Source organism: Onychostoma macrolepis, chromosome 04 (genome assembly GCF_012432095.1).
Source record: "Onychostoma macrolepis isolate SWU-2019 chromosome 04, ASM1243209v1, whole genome shotgun sequence".
NCBI classification, from domain to species: domain Eukaryota; kingdom Metazoa; phylum Chordata; class Actinopteri; order Cypriniformes; family Cyprinidae; genus Onychostoma; species Onychostoma macrolepis.
Window position 1 is genome coordinate 33,983,792 of NC_081158.1, and position 22,386 is coordinate 34,006,177.

Consider the following 22,386-nt stretch of genomic DNA (forward strand, 5'->3'; position numbering starts at 1 on the left):
TATATATATATATACTGTATACATGTACATATATACACAAGTATGTGTTATATACATTATATACAAAATCAGACCTTCTTTCTGATACATATTCAACCCATTTTCCCAGAAACACGTCCTTCTTTAAATTAACCAAAAAAGTGACCATCATATAAATCTTTATGGTAACATGTAAAGTTGGTCTCTCTTGTTTTAATCATTTACGTGTGATTGCTTTCTTACTGTCTGCCAAAAGCACACCCATCAGGTATTTATTATCTACTGTTATACTATATCTGTTATATTTATTATCTACTGTTATACTATACTATATCACGCAGCCAAAATACAGCAATTTGCTTTCTAGAGGTATGTCTCTTATAAAAATATATTCATGAGCCTCTTGTGTTTCTTTCTAGTATTCTTGAATATGTATACATTTCCAAAATATGATAATGGTTTGCTTCATTACATGCACAGTTTCGCCAACATTTTGGAGAGTTACTACTGTATTTGGTCGTTTGTACCGGTGTTTTAAAATATCTACTAATGTTTTTCCAACAGTATTCCTTCCAATTTAATGAACTGGTTGATTTTCATTGAAATGTCCATATATTTGACCACTCTTCATCAGTAAAGATTATTTCATCCATTTCTCTTTGGTATAAGTTGTAGAGTGTGCTTTTCAAACTGTTGTATAGCAGAGAAACGATCCTATATCTAACACCTGATGTGTGTGCCTTAAGTCTATCAATGGATTCAGATTATCCTTTTTCAGGATTCAGGTTTTCCTTTCTTTTTGTGGTCATAATAATTTCGAACCTGGAGCTATCTGTACAAATCTTGATTTTCTAGTAGAAACTTTTTCTTCAGTAGTTGAATGTTTCAGATTTCATCTTTCTCAATAATGGTGCAAAAAGAAATAATTCCCTTATTTGCCCACAACTGAAATCTGTTATCCAACCTGTTTGGGGTGAAATCTGAATCATAAGCAAGCCATTTCAAAACTGTACTGCATTCCAACAAATTAAATTCTTTTTGACAGATGCTTTCTAACCCAAAGATACTGACCAAAGCTGAAAGCAGAAGAGATTTGTTTTGAAATACTGTAGTTTCAGCAAAACAAGCTGCTCACGTGGTGAACTTGTACTTAGCCATATACTTACTGTCACAGTCACAGAGACACAGAGACACAGAGGTAAGTGATACAGGATGGTTTATTGACAGGTGATATGCAGATCGTGAGGAGAGAATGGAAGGTGAGTATCTGGTGAATGGAACAGTTCAGTGGGTCTTAGCTGATAACTGATGATATATATATATATATATACACACACACACACACACACACATATTATTCCCCAGCAGGTCCAGGTGGATATAGGCCTATTATTATTCATAATTTAAAAAAAATAACCCAGTTAAGATATCAAAAACCTTGTGGTTCAGAGGATGTCAGCTTGCATTTTTTTTATTTGTTTATTGGATGGTGCGGTTATAAATGGCTCATTCAAATTCTGTTTTGTAACAGTCTTTCAATGTTGATCTGAAGGTCTTGAGCTGAAAGTAAAGCCACTTCTGCAGCTTAGTGGAGCGACCAGAAAACTGCTCTTCCGTTTGTCTCATCATGATAAGTAACACTCAGCAGCAGAGTGCTCCAAAGTGTTATTTTGTGTGCTTATATACAGTTTACGTGATTTGAATAAAACAATATATTTTTAAATGCTGTTTTTCTTGTAATGGGAATATTTACAGGACATAAATCAAATCTATCTAATCATGCCTATTCTCCAAAGATCTTTCTACAAAACTAAAGAGAACCCAATCAACTTCATTTTTTCCATAAATACTACAAATTTGGAGCATCAGGGCTGGATTCACTTGATGATTTGACCTTCTTCTTCGGATGTTGTTCTTCTTCTTCTGAACTTTACAAATTTGAATGTCAAATTCTTTATTCATAAATGCTGAATGTCCAGAACTTCTCTTTTGTAAAAGGCTTTCTGTAACGCACTTGCTCTTTTAATGCCTGTTTTTATATAAGTTGTTTGCAAAGTTAATAGAATAGAACTGGATTTTCATTTCATGCCATCTTGAAGCCTTAACCGGGTAAAAATATTGAAACTTGTCAGAAATAAGTCACATTTTACCCATATTTTTGGTATTTGAATTTCAAAAGATAAAATATTTATTTGTGAGATTTATATGCATTCTGCTCAAAACCTAACAAACTCTTTCCTTAACTATACAGACTGCAGAGTGTCATTCATACTCCTCAAAATCAGGGAATCTTCTTTTCTAAGGAAGCCTGATGGCTCTGGGTGTGGAATTGGAAGAGACACAATCTGTAAATAATTTAATCTAACATTTGAATAAGATGTTTTTCTTCAAGACATATCAGACTGGGTGTTGTTTCCTTTTTTAATGATGGTTCGCTGCTGTTTGTGGACTACTCTTTTGCCTCTGCCTTGGATGATATTGTTTGCTGGTGTTCGACCCTGCCTGTCTGACTACTAGCCTGCACATGGATCCTCCAACCCTGTTGTCGTGTCCCCACGTTACACTGGGAGCTCTTCATACCTGCTTCATTTTTATATCAGCTTCAGATTCAATTTTTAACTCAGTTCATCAGTTATATGGACTTTTAAAATTAGTAGTAGTAGTATTAGTATTATAATTATTAGACATTGTAGGCTATTACTTTTTCAGAGACATTTAATTAAGCTTATGCACATGTCTTAAAACACAATTGGTAATTAAAAATGTAATAAAAATAAATATATTTTGAGTAAGATATAAAATACATTGGTGTATAATAAAATACATAATAAAAATAAATTATACAGGATTGGATTACTGAATTAGATTATTTACAACTTTATTACCTGTAATGCCTCAGACAGGCTGGAGTGATGTCTGGTTCATGAACAAATCATTCTTTTGATGCGGTTTTATTTAGTGAACTAGTTGAACCAGTTCACCAAATCAGACTGAAGAGTCTGAAACAGTTTGTGGCTCGAGCAGCACAGATCTACAAGTTACTCAATCAAAACTTACTTTCAGACGTCTGGCAGTCACTCCAACCCGAAATGAGCCAAAATAGTGGCATTTCTGATTCTGTGATGAAGGAACTGCCCTATGAAGAAAGTTCTATAGGTTTGTAATTTTAATTTTTGGATGAATGATCCTTTAAATCGCTCTAAAAATCACTGTGGAGCTCACAGATTTTAAGGTTTTGGTTCAGTCTTGCTTTTCAGCATCATCTGCACTGATCAGCGGTTCCTTCTGTCTGTAGCGATGGCTCGTGTTTTCATAAATCATATCTTCTGATGCTGGTGATGAGGTGTCTGTGATCTCTGCTGTCACGTCTTGTTTTTTAGGCTCTGTCTCAGATGTTGAGGTGTTGTTCTCTGTGTCTGTGGCTCCTGCAGGACGGTGTCGGACCGTAGCGTATTCACTGGTCAGCGAGGCGATGCCCGTGATCTCTCCTGACGGCGGTTCAGTGTTTGTGAAGACGATGGAGGAATAATGAAGAGATTCTGGTGAACTCGGTGCGGTGGATGACAGCATGCCGTTATTGGCGTAAACAAACTGGCCGTCATCATCCAGAGCAACGGCCTGATGGAGAAGAAACGGCAAAATGAGTGGAGAAGATCTGCTGAACCACTGTCTGTAATGTCTTTGAGAATGAATTACTCACAGTTTGAGTCAGAATGAGTCCAGATGTGTCGTCTTGTCTGGTTTCTGAAGGTTTTTCTTTCCTTCTTCTGAAAAACATGTTTTCAGGTTATTAAAAAATTGATGCTTAAACAATATCTCAATCAGAATGACAAATCCTCCTTGTGATGAAGAACCAGGTGAAGTCTCATCAGAACAATGCGTGAACCCGCAATATTATAGTTAACCAAAACTAAAACCATTAAAAAAATGTTACTTGTAATAATTTTTTTTTTTTTTTTAATCACTTTTAACTGAAGTGAATATAAAGAAAACTTTTACATTTATCATGTACATCAATCTGATTCATTTTAGTTTTAGTTTTTTTTTTTTTTTTAAGGTTTTTTTTTTTGTATTTTAGTTGTTTATTTTACTTCAAGTAATTTTATACGTCTTGTGTTTCCTCAAAGGGCATTTGTACACACCGTTCACAGCAGAGCATCACGATGCACACGATCATCATCACTGACGCGCCGACAGCAGCTCCGAGCAGCACTGATGGATGATGGAAACCTGGAAAGCAGTTTTATTGCCCAGAGGTTAGTCTTTCATAGTTTAGGAGATCTCAGATGTTGACATCATTACATACTGCACTTTTTAAAAGTGTACTTAAGTGTCTTAAACATAGTCATGTAAAGCCGGGCTCACACTGTGCGATTTTTTAAAAGTCCTTTAGGATTGTACTTGTCAGACTGTACGAACATGATGATTATGTCACACTATGGGATCTCAGTTGTCATTAATGTCAGACTGTACGACAGTCAAGACGAGTTAAAAACGGGTGCGCGCAAGAAAACTTGTCCGAAGTTTTACATCAACCCATACACGTCCAGTGACTGCGAACTGCATTCCACGCGGCACCGAAATGTTGGCTGTCACGAAAAGTATATGAACGGCGGCAATACCGGCATGTTTAAGAAGAATAGTGTATGTATTCATACACACGCACATGAAAACAGCGGCGCAACCAGTGTTTATATAAAAAAGAAACATATCAGATGAATTCCGTGAGCGGAGGACGGGAGCGCCGGAGTTTATAGCTGATAGAATAATTCTCAAGCATTAATTCTGCTCATAGCTTGCCATGAAAAACGGAGACAGTTTGATATTCGTCGCAGGGGTAGTCACACTGCAGGACTGTGCGGCAAATCTTCTGACACTGCCTAGGATCATAGGAATCTTTTAGGATTTTCAAAATTTGTCCCAGACGACCAAAACGTGGCCAAAATCGCACAGTGTGAGCCGGGCTTATGTCTACTCTAAGTGTCAGTATAATATTATCTGCAAGTAGTAAAGTAGTGTCTTTACAAGGGTAAAGACATCATCTGTGATCTTTCTTGTCGATCAGATAAAGCTGTTGTTTTGTGTTTCTCACTTGTCTCTTGTGTTGATGGGACGGCCTGAAACTGTTGACTCGCTCTGCCGTAAGTGTTTGAGCTGAAACACTGCAGGACGTCCGTGTCTGTGAGGGACTGACGGGTGGTCAGGACGCTCTTCACTCCTGTGCTTCCTAGCGTCTCCTCACTGATGGAGGTTTCTGTAGAGTTAGCGAGCACATGTCCAGACAGACGCCACTCTAGTGTAGGGCAGGGATTCCCATGAGCCTCACAGACACACGCGATTACACTGTTTCGGCTACAAGAGCTGGAGATTTTGGGCGCAACTGAAAGAGAGAATATGTATCCATAAATCTTGTTCTGTAAATTTAAGTTCAACTGTATTTTTTATGCAAAGGTTTTGGCTACAGCAACCATTTGCTTTACTGTAAACTTCACAGATTGTTTCTTTTTTTACAGTTTGGACAAACTGTGTAGATTAAAACTACTTTGACTTGTAGGTTTTTTCTAGCACTTAATAGAAACTGCTGAACATTTCACTGTGGGTGAAAACTAATAAGTTCATAACAAAAATAGAAGGAAAAACAACCTAGTGCTAATAGTTTGCTGAAGTAGAAAAGAGGAACAAGCCACAATTTTAAACACATTATTGTGTTGAAGAACGTCTCGGTTACGTACGTAACCCTCGTTCCCTGATGGAGAGAACGGAGACGTTATGTCGTGACGACATAGGGAATTTACTTGGGAGCCCCCAATCATCTCTGATTTAAGAGAAAACGCCAATGAATATTGGCTAGTGGATTTTGCATACCTGCGCCACTCCCCGTGCACACGGGTATAAATAGGCGGCAGGTGCGTCCACTCATTAGGTTTTACGCTGAGGAGCCGAGAACGAGTCCCTGGCAACCAGCGATGGTTCAAGATTGTGGCATGGGGACATAATGTCTCCGTTCCCTCCATCAGGGAACGAGGGTTACGTACGTAACCGAGACGTTTCCTATCTGTCGGTCACTACGAGTTATGTCGTGACGACATAGGGGTCTTATGGAAAGCGCCACAACCTGAACCCCGTCACAACCTTGTGGCATGCAGATGCTGACAAGCGAGCGCGTGACAGACAAATGCCATGCGAAAGGTCGCAACCTTCCCATCGCCCCAGCGCAAATTCGCTAACCTTGGTGCCCGCAGGGACCACTGAGTACATCGCTGCTGGAGATAGCCAAGCCGCTGTTCCTTTCCCCACAGAAGTCGGAAGGGATTTCGACCTTCAATGAAAGATAGCTTCAAGTCTTTCCTATTTGTTGTTACAGCTTGGCGGTAACGACAGGGAAGCGAGCCTTCCAGAGAAGGGCGCTACGGAGGCCACATCCTGCCCGAAGGGAGGTAACATGTGGAGACACTTATATGGTCTGACCCAGGCCTGGGGCAGTACTACATATGACTGGACCCTGGGGCAGATCCTACCTAGGGGTAGGGAGGAGAGCTGCCAGCAGGGCCTGACAGAAGGCTCTGTCAAAGGGAAGACACGGGTTTACCGTGAGGGAAACCTTACCGTGGTAGAATACACATATGGGATTACCCGAAGGGAATCAAGCCATATGGACACCTAGCCCAGTACAGGGGCTGACCGGAGACCCGGGCGAGCTAACACAAGTACTGGGCCTGGCGTCAGACTGCTCCGCCCAGTCTGACTGCCGGGGGTGCTGGAGGAACTCCACCAGTGTTCGCCGTCCGGGGAACTGAACTGGAGGAGGAAACCAGCGCTCACATCCCCGGGTGAGGGGGAATGGCGCAGCAAGCGTGACACCGGCCAGCTCTTCCCGCCACTTACCTGTTACCCAACACACGGGAAGAAACTGGCTCGACGCGGAGATTGTAAAATCTCGCGAAGGTGTTCGGTGTCGCCCAGCCCGCAGCTCTACAGATGTCTGCCAGAGAGGCACCGTGCGCCAACGCATAGGAGGAGGCAACACTCCGTGTGGAGTGAGCCCTCACCCCTAGGAGGCACGGCTCGCCTTGGGATTGGTACGCCAAGGTGATGGCATCCACTATCCAGTGGGCCAACCTCTGCTTGGAGACAGCCTTCCCTTTCTGCTGACCTCCGTGGCAGACAAAGAGCTGCTCAGAGCTTCTAAAGCTCTGGGTGCGGTCCACGTATATGCGCAACGCTCTTACGGGACACAGCAACGCCAAGGCTGGATCTGCCTCCTCCGAGGGCAGGGCTTGCAGGTTCACCACCTGATTGTGGAAGGGCGTGGTGGGAACCTTAGGCACGTATCCAGGCCGGGGTCTCAGGACAACGTGAGAGTAGACCGGCCCGAACACCAGGCACTCTTCGCTCACCGAAAATGCTTGGAGGTCCCCGACCCTCTTGATGGAAGTGAGCACGGTCAGGAGCGCTGTCTTAGCAGACAGGAACTTAAGCTCAACTGAGTCCAGCGGCTCAAAGGGACCCCTCTGAAGCCCAGCCAGGACAATAGAGAGATCCCAGGGGGGCATCAGGGGTGGCCTAGGAGGGTTCAACCTCCTGGCACCCCTCAGGAACCTCACGATGAGATCGTGCTTTCCCAGGGACCGGCCGTCCACTGCATCGTGATGGGCCGCAATAGCAGCCACATACACCTTCAAGGTGGAGGGTGACAGCCTACGCTCCAACCTTTCTTGCAGGAAAGAAAGCACTACTCCAATCGTGCATCTTCGGGGGTCTTCTCGGCGAGAAGAACACCAGTTCGCGAACAGACTCCACTTCAGTGCATAGGCTTGCCTTGTTGAAGGAGCTCTAGCCTGAGTGATGGTCTCTACCACAGTCCGTGGGAGACCACTCAAGTCTGCCGCGTCCCGTCCAGGAGCCACACATGGAGGTTCCACAGATCTGGATGCGGGTGCCATATGGTGCCAAGCCCCTGAGAAAGGAGGTCCTTCCTCAGAGGGATGCGCCAGGGAAGAACTGTCGCAAGGAGTATGAGTTCGGGAAACCAGGTCCGGGTGGGCCAGTACGGCGCGACCAGCAGGACCTGCTCCTTGTCTTCCCTGACCTTGCACAGTGTCTGTGCAAGCAGGCTCACTGGGGGAAACGCATACTTGCGCAGAGCCTGAGGCCAGCTGTGTGCCAGTGCATCCGTGCCGAGGGGGCCCTCGGTCAGGGAGTAATACAGCTGGCAGTGGGAGGACTCGCGGGAAGCAAACAGGTCTACCTGAGCTTCCCCGAATCGACTCCAGATCAGCCGGACTGTCTCGGGATGGAGTCGCCATTCTCTGGGGAACGTGAGCTGTCATGAGAGCGCGTCGGCCGCACGATTGAGCTCCCCCGGAATATGGACAGCACGCAGCGACTTGAGCCGCGTCTGACTCCAGAGGAGGAGATGGCGGGCGAGCTGAGACATGCGACGTGATCGTACACCTCCCAACCGGTTGATGTACGAAACAGTCGCAGTGTTGTCCGTACGGACCAACACGTGCTTGCCGAGCAGCAGTGGCCGGAACTGCCGCAAAGCTAGATGCACTGTCAACAACTCTAGGCAGTTGATGTGCCAAAGCAGTCGAGGCCCAGTCGAGGCCCGAGGCTGCCTGCCCGTTGCATGTAGCGCCCCAACCCGTACTGGAGGCATCCGTCTTGACAACGACATGCCGGGACACTTGTTCTAGGGGCACCCCGGCCCGTAGAAAGGCAAGGTCCGTCCAGGGGCTGAAGGAGCGGCGACACTCCTGTGTGATGTTCACACGAAGTGTTCCGCGACGCCATGCCCACCTCGGGACTCGGGAGTGCAACCAGTGCTGAAGTGGTCTCATATGAAGCAATCCGAGCTGCGTGACTGCGGCTGCGGATGCCATATGCCCCATGCCCCAGGAGCCTCTGAAACTGTTTCAGAGGAACCACAGTCCTGCCTCTGAAGGAACTCAGGCAGTTCAGCACCGACTGGGCGCGATCCTCCGAGAGGCGCGCCGTCATACTCACCGAGTCTAACTCCACACCAAGAAAAGAGATTCTCTGCACAGGGGAGAGCTTGCTCTTTTCCCAGTTGACCCGAAGCCCCAACTGGCTGAGGTGCCGGAGCACCCTGTCCCTGTGATCGCACAATTGTTCTCGCGACTGGGCCAGAATGAGCCAATCGTCGAGATAATTGAGGATCCTGACGCCCACTTCCCTTAGCGGGGCAAGGGCGCCCTCTACGACCTTCGTGACGACACGGGGAGATAGGGACAGCCCGAAGGGGAGGACCTTGTACTGCCATGCCCGACCCTCGAACGCAAACCGTAGGAACGGTCTGTGTCGCGGAAGGATCGAAACATGAAAGTAAGCGTCCTTCAGGTCGATCGCTGCAAACCAATCCTGGGGCTGGACGCACTTTATAATGCGCCTGTGTGTCAGCATCTTGAACGGGAGCCTGTGTAGGGCCCGGTTCAGGACTCGCAGGTCCAGAATTGGTCGAAGACCACCGCCTTTCTTGGGTACGATGAAGTAAGGGCTGTAAAACCCTTGCCTCATCACAGCAATCTCCTCACACAAGACAGGAGCGCTCCGAGCTACCACTGAGGTCTCGAGAACGCCACTGAACTTGGGAGGCTGCCTGGCGAACTGAATCGCGTAGCCGAGTCGAATCGTGCGCGTGAGCCAACGAGACGGGCTGGGCAGCGTAAGCCACGCCTCCAGACGCCGTGCAAGTGGCTCCAACGGCACGATCGACGTACCTGTGGTGGTGCAGCGAAGGGGAGTAGAGCGGGATGTTACAGAAGGCTGTGCATTCTGAGGCATCCTCGCAAAACTCCCTGGGTCCCAGAGGGGACTGGCTAGAGGTGCGTGGGGAGGCACTGCGTCCCCGAACCGCACTCTCTTGGCCGCTGGCAAGATGGGTCGCGGGCAAGAGTGAGGAGGCAACGCGTCGCACACTGTCGGCCCGTGGACCTGGGGCCAGCGGCGGAACAAACAAAATGAAACACAGGATTCTCCACCCGGCCCTCCTCCGGGGGAAGGAGCGACGCTATCCTCGTCGTCTCCTGGGAAAGAGCAAACTCCAACATCTCCGGGTTGCCCGCGTCAGGGCCGCCTCGTCGACTTCCGTGACTTGGGGGCCGGCTGGGACGCGGGGGACACCGCACTCCTGCGAGAGGCTCGACGCGCCGGCCTAGGTGCCCATTCAGCACGGGGCGGAGCGGCTCTGGAGGACGCAGAAGGGCAGCGATTGACGGTGCGTCACGCCGGGGCAGGATGTGCTGGATTGCCTCTGTCTGCTTCTGCACTGCCGAGAATTGCTGGGCAAAGCCCTCGACAGTGTCGCCGAACAGCCCAGACTGGGAGATGGGGGCGTCGAGAAAGCGTACTTTGTCGACATCCTTCATCTCTGCCAGGTTGAGCCAGTGGCGGCGTTTCACAAGTGCACCGCGACCGCTCTCTCCACCTGGGGAATGCCCGCGTACCCCCTGGCAGCCCCGCCGTCGAGGGTAGTAAGGACGGAGGAGACGGACGAGCGGCTTCTGGCTGTAAAAGGGGCCATCCACGACTTCGTCAGCTCCTCATGCACCTCCGGGAAAAAAGGAACCGGAGTAGGGCGCGGTTGTGAGCCGCGCCTCGCTCCAAGAAACCAATCATCCAGCCGAGAGGGCTCGGGACTGGGCGGTCTGTTGACCTCCAGCCCGATGCTCTCGGCTGCCCGGGCAAGCATGGCCGTCAACTCTGGGTCTGGTGCGGCGGCGGCGACCACACCCGAAGGGGGCAGCTCCGACGCACCGTCATCCTCAGAGGACGTAAGCCCATCCCCCGATGCTGCGATCGACATCGTATCTTCGGGCGGCGCACCGAATGAAATGCTGGGCGCCCCGTGGGACGAACCAGCGAAATCACCCGGGAGCCGGACGGGACATTCGCTGCGTGAGGAGTAAGAGGTCCGTGGGGACGTACCCGGCAGAGGAGCTCTTACTGTAACCCTCAGATCTCCCAGAGCGCCAGCCGGCGATCCTCTACTCGAGCTAGAGAGATCGGGACGGGTGGCGGCAGAGGGTGCCAATCTTTTCAGAAAAGAAAGGCGAGATCGCAGTGATGTCATGCTCATGCGCCCACAACAGGCGCATGAGTCATCCACGAACGCAGCTTCGGTGTGCTGGAGACCCAGACACCGAAGACAACGATCGTGTCCGTCATCCGCAGACAACCAAGAATACACGAACGGAACGACATCTTGAAAAAGACGCGACCGTTCGTGTTTTTGCTCTTTTAGAATTTGCTCTCTCAGTTGAAGTGCCCAGGGGAATCGCTGCTGGTAGGGACTCCGCTGACTGCACCGTGACGCCAACCAGGAACAAAATAAAGATGAAGGCTTTTGTGGAGATCAGCACTCTTCTCATCCACTCGGCTCCGAAGCAAAAAGCAAAAAGCTAATGAGTGGACGCACCTGCCGCCTATTTATACCCGTGTGCATGGGGAGTGGCGCAGGTATGCAAAATCCACTAGCCAATATTCATTGGCGTTTTCTCTTAAATCAGAGATGATTGGGGCTCCCAAGTAAATCCCCTATGTCGTCACGACATAACTCGTAGTGACCGACAGATAGGGAACTCATTTTACGCTTCGGATTACAGTAGGACTCAATTATAAAAAGTCCTTAATTTATATAATTCACCCAAAAATGAATAGTCATTTACTCACCAAACCTGACATGACTTTATTTCAAAAAAATTGTTTGAAGAACTTTGGGATCCAAATAACATTGGACCCCATTGACTTCCATTGTATGGATGAAAAGATACTGAGACATTTATCAAAATATCTTTCTCAAAAAAAGTAAGGAAGTCATGCAGGTTTGTAATGAGTGCGAGTAAACATTGACAATTTTCATTTTTATGTGCAAACATTATTTTGAGCTCTGTTAACATAATAATGTTAATCAACTTAATATTGTGTGTAATTTAAATGAGTTGAAACAACCTCTTTTTATTTGAGTAATCAACTTCATTTGTTTATGCTACAAATTATTACTTCGTGTAGTTGCTTGGTTGAACATAACTTAAATAGTTGTCGTCATGACTCAAAAGATTGAGATAAACTGCTGCAGTACCTTTTTTTTGTTTTTTTTTGCCAAAACTTTGTTTCATGTGCAGCCAACCTGATCTCACAGAATTCCGTGTAATGTTCACGGACTTAATTAACCCTGAATCTGTGGTGGCATCACGGAATCGCCGAAAATTCCGTGATGTGCTCACAGAAGGCATCAGCCGTGGTCCATGCACGGATTCACTGGTTCAACACCAGCGCTGCATCGGACCACGTAAAAAGAGTGACTCCGATGCAGTTATACTTTCACTGGAGTACCTGACCCCACCCCTACCCTAAAACTACCCAGTTCTCGTTTTTTTTGTTTGTGCCACAAAAAAATCATTTCTACTCGTACCCCGTTTGATCACTGCATTTCCATTATAGAAGGACTGACAGTTTCTTGTAATTTCACTGGTTTAAGAGCAGTTTTACAAATGTTTTATATCGAAACCTTGCATTTCAAAATGCGGTAGAATGACTTCAACATGTTGCTCTGTAACAAAATAATTTACAAAAGGGGAAGCAAATCTCCCTCTGTTTTCCCATATTTCTGTAAATGAAGATGTTTGTCACAGTGCAATGCCCTTTTCACGGCTTTTCTAGCATGCAGCTGATGCGCAACTGACTGTATATCGTCAGCCTATTTACGATTGTCGGCATACTCTGTGATGCACACACCATATAAGATATAAAGGCAATTCACATATGAGGCAATTTTTTTCAGGTTTTTAAAATAATAGTAGACATCAACTATAAAATAACACTAATGGAAGTATGGGAAATATATCTTCATGAAATGTCTGCAACATACTAAATGGTGGTGTAAAATAACACTCTTTTTACCTTGTCAAAAACAGCTCTGTTCACAGCGACCCATTGCGGTGCATGTCTGTCTCTATAAATGACCTTACCATCAAAAAACAAAACTAATCCACTAAATCTTCAGTGGCTCTGAAGTCGGGAGAACATGAAGACTCTTATGTTCACTTTTACATCCAACTACAAAATGAGACATTGTCGTCGCTACAGCTGCTCGTGCACTGAGAAAATAGCGGACAGCATACAACTGGCTGAGAGCGGAGATATGCTAATACAGGACAGTCCGTCAGTGGTCATGGGCGGGGCCTGAGCAGTATGATGTCATACTGGGCTTGATTGAGACAGTTTAGGTTTTTTGGTGGTTAAAAATGGATTTTTATCATTGTAGGTTGGTTTTGTCCACACACTGCTAAGACAGTTTATATGCAACTTATGTGAATTTTGCATCCGATGTCCATTTTAATACTCACACTGGACGTCCAGCAGCACTGATGTGTTCTGAGTGCCGTGTTTGTTCTCAGCTCTACAGTAGTATCGTCCTCTGTGTGTCGGGTCAGTGTTGTTGATGGTCAGGTTTGCTCCGGTCTGAACTGGATTCAGGAGTTCTTCAGTGTCTCTGTACCAGGTGTAGTTCACTGCTGGGTTTGCATCACTGCTGCAGCTCAGAGTCACTGAACGACCCTCCAGAACTAAACCAGCTGGGTTTATCCTCACTGATGTGTTTTTAGGAGCATCTGATTGAGGAGAAAATCATTCAAGCGATTACTTTATGATTTACAGCACTAATTATAGTTGATCATTCAGCAGAGATTGATATAATTCCTGTCTTACACTGAACTCGTAGCACACGGGACTCTTGTGTTGTGATCTTCTTCTGTAGCTGGTGTGTTGCAGAGCAGGTGAAAGTGACTCCGTGATGACGGTGAGAAACAGTGAAGTTCAGATCAGAGATGAGCTCAGTTTGGTTCTGATACTGCCGTCCTGTGATGTTCTCATTGAGAGATGAGCTCCATGTGAGAGACGGTGGACGAGATGGACAGAAGATCTTAGTAGAGCAGCGCAGACTCACTGAACTTCCCTCCATCACCTCCACCGTCTCCATCACCTCCTGCTGATCCTTAAAGACTCTCAGTGTGGGTTTGGGTGAAGATCCTGAAACACTCATACAGATATTACAAGAGCATGTGGATTATTATATCAAAAAATGAAGGTGCATATTGTTCAGTAGTAGATTTGTTTTAAATTTGAGTCGAGTCACGCTATAGAAGTAGCATGAACAATATGACACTCACCTAAGACCGAAATTTCAACTTGGGTGTATAGACGTTCTTTGTAGTTATATTGCAAATTACCGCTGGCTTCAAGTCTGAAGTAATATGACCCATCATGACTCTGATTGACATTATCGAAGCGTGTGCTGCAGTTTTTCTGTGTAGCAGTGCCAAATATTTCTCCTTTTAACAGTCCAGTGTTGGGGCTGCTGGAGTCAAACTGGAGGATATTGCCTTTAAACCATTTTCTCTTTGCACTATCAGTGAGTAAATGTTCATATTGTTGATCAATATCAAATGTGCAGGGTATGAAAACACAGGATCCTTTTAGAGCTTCTACTCTGTTTGGCAGATTGATACTGAAGCCACACAAAACACCTAAAACAGATGCAGAAAAACAGAAGGAAGTAATTATAAAAAGTTCATATGCAGGACAAACGTCTGCAGCACGTATTGCTCTTCAATCTCATAAACGTCACATGAAAGTGCTTTCATAATAATTCAGCTTGTTAAAAAGAGGAATAATCTGTAAGAATGAGACCTTGTATCAGAGATCCAGTGAGGAGGAACGTCACCAATGTTTCCATCATTTACATGCACTCCACCTTACAGCAGAATATACAAACAAATATTTCATTGAATGGAAAAAAAGCAAAAATGTTGGACCTGTTTTTTTTCGTTTATCCTACGCACCTATCAGTTACCTACAGGTGTGTGATGGCAAATGTTGATTGATAGAATGAAAAAAATTATTTATTGTGTCTGAATTTATTGCTCTTTTGTTGACAAACTCATTATTTCCAAATTTCTAGATTAAAGTTTTAGATTTTTTTTTCTAGGCTTTTACATGAGAATACAGAACAATACTAAAGATTTATAAACAGGACATGCTTATCTTGAACATGTTTCAAACCTTAGTGCTTCAAAATCTCAAAACTACAGGAGTAAATCTAAGTTTTACTGTGTTGTGTGTAAATGACTTACCAGAGAAGAGAGAAGACGACAGAAATCCTCTCAGAGCTCGAGCTGATGCTTCTTACACTGAATGGAGGAAGAACTGTGTGAAAACGGCAGTTTATCTCGTATCAGAGATTCACCACTTCTCTTTTAGTCAGAACTCAGTGACAATAGCCTGACTGAGACATCCATGCAAATCATTATGAAGCTTACTGAATATTCAACACATTTCTTTATATTTGCTTGAAGCAATTCAATTCAGTCTTGTGAGATCCAGTGTTCAATGTTTTTGTTGATAATAATTCTCGATATTCAGGAATATGTGTCGAATCACATTAAAAATGCAATCCAAGAACACAATGTACAGGAAACATGCATTTTTTTCTTCTTCTCATTTTTTGCATTTCTTGTTATTTCAGATATTATCAACATAGTTTTGCAGTAATACTTCTCATGTTCTAAATTCTGTTTTACAGTTTATCTTAAATAAGGAATGTGGTAAATTGAGGACTAAATAGTCATCCAGCATGTTTTCTTGCCCAGGATACCGACAGAATCCAAAAGCAGAAGAGATTTCAGCAAATTACTGCTGTCTGTATGTAAGGTGTCTGTGTCTGTGAAGTCAGCAATACAAGCTGCTCACTTCTACAGCCATATACTTAGGCCTGTGTAGTAAATGTAATACTGTATACATTTACACTTATTAATTTTGCAGATTCATCATAGAGGCAATAAACACGAGAAGAGCTAGTAGCCGACATTTCATGTTTTTTTTTTACAAACTATGACTTGTTTATGGGAATGTGTGCTGTTTTGTACATTAAGAGTCTTTCACAGAGTTGTCATCTGCAGTATCTGTACTGAAGCTGTCTGCAGGTGTTGTTATCTGAGAGTCTCAGGCTGCCGTCTGGTGGAGCGGATGGAGACTGCACATCAGTTCCTGTGATTAAGATACTGTAGGTAACACTCACCACCAGAAGGCATTAAAGTGTAATTTTATTTGCATACAAATAGTAATAGTGATTTTAATAAGACCATATATTTTGAAAAGCGTTTTTTTATTATTATTATTGTAATGGGAACTTTATTTGTAAATTCCAACTTCCACAATTCCATAAACATTAGAATTCTGAGTATCAAATTCTTTATTCATAAATGCTGAATATCCACAATTTTGTCAACTTTATAATCCTGAATGTCAGGTTCTTTATAATTAAATGCTGAATGTCCACAGTTTTGTAAGCGTTATAATTCTGAATGTCGAATCCTTTATTCATAAATTTTATAGTAAATGTGATACTGTACACTCAGAACTTTATATTCTGAGTGGCAAATTCTTTATCCATAAATGCTGAATGTCCAAAAGTCCTCCTTTGTACAAGGCTTTCTATAACAAACTTGCTCTTTCAATGCCTGTTTATATATAATCTTCTTTGCAAAGTTACATAATGGTAATTTAAAAAAATTACAAGTTCAAAAAAAGTCAAATTTATTGTTCAGAATAATATTTAAAATTAAATAAAATATAAAACTAAAATTCAGAAAATTTAATTGAATTTTCATTTCATGCAGACTTGAAACCTTGTGTAAAAATATTGAAACTTTTCAGAAAAAAAAGTGATATTTGAATTTCAAAAGATAAATTATTTATTTGTGAGATTGTCAAATGTTTATGTGTGAGATTTATATACATTATGCACAAAACTCTTTCTTTGACAATTCTTTCCTTAACAATACAGACGGCACAATGTCATTCATACACCTCATATATATTATCAACATTTTCTTTTTTTTTGTTCTCTAGCAAAGACAGAGATTTTTTCGAAGGTAGCCTGATGACTCTGGGCGTGGAATTGGAAGCAATATAATCTGTAAATCATTTAATCAAACATTTAAATCAGGCATTTTTCTTCCTTCCTTTCAACCTCATGCCTGCTTTTATATCAGTTTCAGTTCAAATTTTTATTTCAGTTTATAAATTATATGGACTTATTAAATAATAATAATTATTATTATTAGCAATTGTAGTCTATTCCTTTTGCAGAGACATTTTAATTAAGCTTAATTACGTCTTAAAACACTTGATAATTAAAGATTTAATGAAAAATAAAATTAAAAATAGTAATGCATATATTTGAATAGGAAATAAAAGACATTGGTGTATAATAAAATATATAATAATAACAAATTATGCAAGACTGTATTATAGGCAGAGTTGGGTATAACGCGTTACTCAGTAACATGTGACTGTAATCTAATTACTTTTACTGGTATAGCAGTAAAGTAATGAGTTAAATTTTGATTACAGTTACTTATGCCAATAAAATTACATTACTTAAGTTACAAATGCAGTGTTAAAAAAAATATGAAGTAAAAAATATGCCCTTTAATAAATCACCGGAGATTGTGAGCTAAAATGAGAGTCCTACAACATTTAGATGCAATGAAAGGTTGCCTATCATATTTCAAAATGTTGCACTCGACATATTTTAGTCTGGCATTATAGTTTGGGAAACGTTCAGCAAGTAAATGTGCACAAGTTTATGTCACAGTTACGACGGTGGTTTGGTGCCTTGTTAAAAAAATTGTTTTTTTTACGAGATTAAAGTCGTAATATTTCGAGAATAAAGTAGAAACTACGAGAATAAAGTCTAAATGTTACGAGAATAAAGTCGAAACACTACGAGAATAAAGTCGAAACACTACGAGAATAAAGTCGAAATATTTTGAGAATAAAGATTATATAGTTATAATATTTTGAGATAGGCTACATTCTAGCCTTTTGCTCATGTAAATGGCCCGGATTTGGAGCACCAGGAGATATTCCAAATCTCAGTTTTCAAAATCTGTCTGTTTTATAGCGAAATACAAACAATATGTAGGCTATATTGCAATAATGTGTTTGTCAAGCGGCATGTGAGTCGATCATCTTTCCAATTACAATAACAAACAACAAGACATTATTTTCATTATAAATTAGGCTAATGTCACGGATCAACCAGGCTCCGCCACCAATCTCACACAGCGATCACAGTCACCTGAGTTTTAACCTGAACCACCTGCACCTCATCAACACTCATTAGTGCAACGGTTTTCTCCTACAATGCTCACTCTACATTGAGAATCAACCTCACCTCTACACCACGGAAAGATCCAAAATCTCCTTCCTCATATCACTCCTCTCAGGCAAAGCATTGCAGTGGGCAGAGACGATCTGGGCCCAGGCCGGTAATATTACCCAATCATTCGATAATTTTGTTTCTCATTTCAGAGAGGTCTTTTGACGGCCACACGGGGATCCCACCGCTAGTGACCAGATCTACCATCTCCGCCAGGGATCTCAGCCGATCACAGAGTATGCTCTGAGATTCCGAACACTCGCTGCAGCCAGCGGCTGGAATGAACGCTCATTGATCACAACTTACCGCCAAGGATTAGAACCCAGACTTCGATTACAAATGGCGAGTTACGATGACAGCTTTGGTTTGGAAAATATGATCCAATACTCAATCCGTTGTTCCTCTCGCATGCAAGCCTGCTTCGATGAACAGAACTACTGGAACCGTTGCACTTCCTCATATCGCCACCCAGAGACCTCTCTTCCTCCAGAACCAGAAACAGAACCCATGCAGACGGAAAATATGCGGTTGACACCCGCTGAGCGGCAGAGGTGGCTATCCAAGGGACTGTGCCTCTACTCCTCTACTATGGCGGCGGAGGGCATGTAATATCTGCGTGCCCCACTCGTCCACCTCGACTATTGATGAGTTCCATCCAACTTTTCCCCAAAACATGTCTCCACTCACTATTATCATGACGCTGATTACTCCACGTATCTCTCTTCCAGTCCATGCCCTCCTTGACTCGGGTTCAGCCGGGAACTTCATATCCAGGAGCCTCTGCCACCAGCTCAAGATCCCTACAGCGATCAATCCCAAGACCTACCAAATCCAATCCATAACTGGAAAATCTCTCAGTCGTCATCAAGTCAGATACCTTGCTGGCCCCATAACTCTCCGCGTGGGCCATTTACACGAGGAAACCATACAATTTCTGCTTCTGGAGGAAGCTAACATGGACATCATTCTTGGTCGTCCATGGTTCGCAGTCCATGAACCCCACCTGGCCTGGCAGACAGGAGACGTCCTGAAGTGGGGTGACCGATGCTTCCCAGACTGTTTCCCATGGCTGCCTGGACCATACCTGTCAGCCAAACCCATTCTTCCGATAAATGCCACTTCCATCGAAAGTCCAGTAGACCTGCAATCTGTAGACATCCCCGAGGACTACTCCCACTTCAGAAGACGTCTTTTGCCCGAAAAAAGCCTCACAACTACCACCACACCGGCCATGGGACTGCACGATAGATCTGCTACCGGGTGAGTCAGTGCCCAAGGGAAAAATTTATCCCCTATCACTCCCAGAGCAGAAGGCCATGGAGGAGTATATAGAAGAGGCCCTCAAACAGGGTTACATCCGCCCTTCCACCTCCCCTGCTGCTTCCAGTTTCTTTTTTGTGGCCAAGAAGGACAGAGGCTTGCGGCCCTGTATCGATTACCGGTCACTCAACAATATCACAGTAAAATTCCGCTACCCACTTCCTCTCGTCCCGGCAGCTCTGGAACATCTCCGTGGTGCCACTATCTTCACCAAACTGGACCTCCGCAGCGTGTACAACCTCATCCGAATACGAGTGGAAGACTGCCTTCTTGACCCCTACTGGACACTATGAATATCTGGTTATGCCGTATGGCCTAGCCAACGCCCCCTCCGTATTTCAGGACTTCATGCACGAGGTGCTCCAAGAGTATCTCCATCGCTTCGTCTTGGTATACATCGATGATATCCTCATCTACTCTCGGAGCCTGGCCAAACATCGCCACCACGTTGCGGAGGTCCTTCAATGCTTACGACAGTTCCATCTCTTCCTCAAAGCTGAGAAATGCTCCTTTTATCAACCTTCCGTACAATTCTTGGGATATCATATTGACAGTAGTGGCATCCGGATGGACGAGGGGAAGGTGGAGGCCATTAAGACCTGGCCACAACCCACAACCATCAAGGAACTCCAACACTTCCTGGGATTCTCCAACTTCTATCGCCGATTCATACAGAACTACAGCACCCTTACCAGCCCACTCACAAACTTACTCCGCAACAAGCCTAAGTCTCTGTCTTGGTCCAGAGCGGCCGAAGAGGCCTTCAAAAAGTTAAAAAGGTCATTCACCCAAGCTCCCATCCTTGTGCATCCTGATCCAGAGAAACCCTTCATTGTGGAAGTGGATGCTTCCACCACAGGTGTAGGGGCCATCCTTTCCCAGCAGCAGGGGAATCCTTCTAGACTCCATCCATGTGCTTTCTTCTCCCGTAAACTCAGCCCGGCTTAAGATGGCAAAAAGACTCAACCCACGCCAAGCACGCTGGGCGCTATTCTTCACCTGCTTCCGCTTTAAGGTATCATACAACCCAGGCCCCAAGAACATCAAAGCCGATGTCCTGTCACGACTCCATGCACCTGAGGAAGTAGAGGACAAACATAACCCTATCATCCCAGAAAGTATGTTTGTCAACCCCATCCAATGGAATCCAGATTCTACTCCCTCTTCCAATGTCTCCACGGCCACTCCGCCGGGCTGTCCTCCAGAAGCACAATATATCCCTCGGCTTCAACGCACTCAACTCATCCATACAGCACACTCCTCATTGGGCACTGGCCACCCTGGGGCCAATGCGACCCTCTCGCTACTAAAAGACCGTTACTAGTGGCCGAACATGGCTAGGGATGTGAGAAGGTTCGTCCAGGGTTGTGAAGAGTGCGCCTTGTCAAAGAGTCCTCGCCACCTTCCTGCAGGAAAACTCCTCCCGCTGCCCGTACCCCATCGGCCATGGTCACACCTAGGAGTTGACTTTGTCACTGACCTACCAGTATCTGAGGGTAACACTTGCATCCTGGTCATTGTAGACAGATTCTCCAAGTCTTGTCGATTGATCCCCCGCAAGAACCTACCCACGGCAATGGAAACGGCGGAACGACTGTTTAACCACGTGTTCAGATATTTTGGCATTCCCGAAGATATCGTATCCGACCGTGGACCCCAATTCATCTCCAGAGTATGGAAAAATTTCTTCAAGCTCCTAGGTGTGACTGTCAGTCTCTCGTCTGGATACCACCCGCAGACCAACGGGCAGATGGAGAGAAAAATCCAGGAAATCGGACGTTTCCTACGAACCTTCTGCCACGGCCACCAGCACTCTTGGAACCAGTTTATTGGCTGGGCCGAGTACGCCCAGAACTCCCTTCGTCAACAAGCCACTGGACTCACTCCCTTCCAGTGCGTGCTCGGTTTCCAGCCACCTCTGTTCCCCTGGAACGGGGAACCATCAGATGTACCAGCAGTGGATTACTGGTTCCGAGAGAGCGAGAGGGTCTGGAAAGAAGCACACCACCATCTTCGACGAGCTATGAGCAGGTGCAAATTGACAGCAGACCTTCGACGCTCCAAATTACTTCCATACCAGCCCGGTCAGAAGGTCTGGCTGTTTACACGTGACATCAGATTGCGCCTGCCCTGTAAGAAGCTCGCTTCCAGATTTGTTGGCCCTTCGTCATCCAGAAGCAGATAAACCCGGTCACGTTTCAACTCAAACTACCCCCCTCAATACAAGATTCACCCCACCTTCCACATCTCACTCCTCAAACCTTACCACTCTCCTGTCTCTTCACCCACAGAGCCTGGCCGGACCTAGGAACCCCCTCTCCCAATGATCCTAGAAGACGGAGCAGTCTACGAGGTTAGAACCATCCTGGATTCCCGACGCCGTGGTGGTAGGCTGGAATACCTCGTAGATTGGGAAGGGTATGGACCGGAGGAGAGGTCATGGATTCCCAGAGACAACATCCTGGATCCAGCTCTGATGGAGGAATTCCACTCAAACTTCCCCAATCGCCCAGCACCCAGAACCAGAGGTAGACCACCACAGCGTCAGTGCCCTCGGCCCTCAGGAGCGGGCCGTGGAGAGGGGGGTAATGTCACGGATCAACCAGGCTCCACCACCAATCTCACACAGCGATCACAGTCACCTGAGTTTTAACCTGAACCACCTGCACCTCATCAACACTCATTAGATCAGCCCTACTTAAGCACACACCTCGCACCCGTCATTGTCCGATCTCAATTACACGAAGTGGACTCTCACGTCCTATGCTCAGGTACTTACCTCTTGAGTACTTACCTTCTCTCCCAGGTCATCGGTGGTCCTCCGTATCTCCTATGCCTGT

The 22,386-nt window shown here is 45.0% G+C and overlaps 1 protein-coding gene across 2 annotated transcripts; it reads right to left on the reverse strand.

The window, feature by feature from the left end:
• Nucleotides 1-1,178: 1,178 nt before the first annotated feature.
• LOC131539346 (myelin-associated glycoprotein-like) lies at nucleotides 1,179-17,098 on the reverse strand. Of its 2 annotated transcripts, XM_058773879.1 has the most exons (10): nucleotides 15,927-17,098; nucleotides 15,135-15,191; nucleotides 14,692-14,755; nucleotides 14,172-14,528; nucleotides 13,711-14,031; nucleotides 13,350-13,613; nucleotides 5,072-5,359; nucleotides 4,122-4,209; nucleotides 3,680-3,746; nucleotides 1,179-3,597 (listed from the first exon to the last, which is right to left on the reverse strand). In XM_058773879.1, the coding sequence occupies exons 3-10, from the start codon at nucleotides 14,738-14,740 to the stop codon at nucleotides 3,220-3,222; spliced, it is 1,812 nt and encodes a 603-aa protein (XP_058629862.1). In that variant the 5' UTR covers nucleotides 14,741-14,755; nucleotides 15,135-15,191; nucleotides 15,927-17,098; the 3' UTR covers nucleotides 1,179-3,219. The 2 variants fall into 2 exon arrangements, with proteins under 2 accessions (XP_058629862.1, XP_058629863.1); XM_058773880.1 differs by lacking the exons at nucleotides 14,692-14,755; nucleotides 15,135-15,191; nucleotides 15,927-17,098 and having other exon boundaries at nucleotides 13,711-14,039; nucleotides 14,172-14,301.
• Between the last annotated feature and the right edge of the window lie 5,288 nt (nucleotides 17,099-22,386).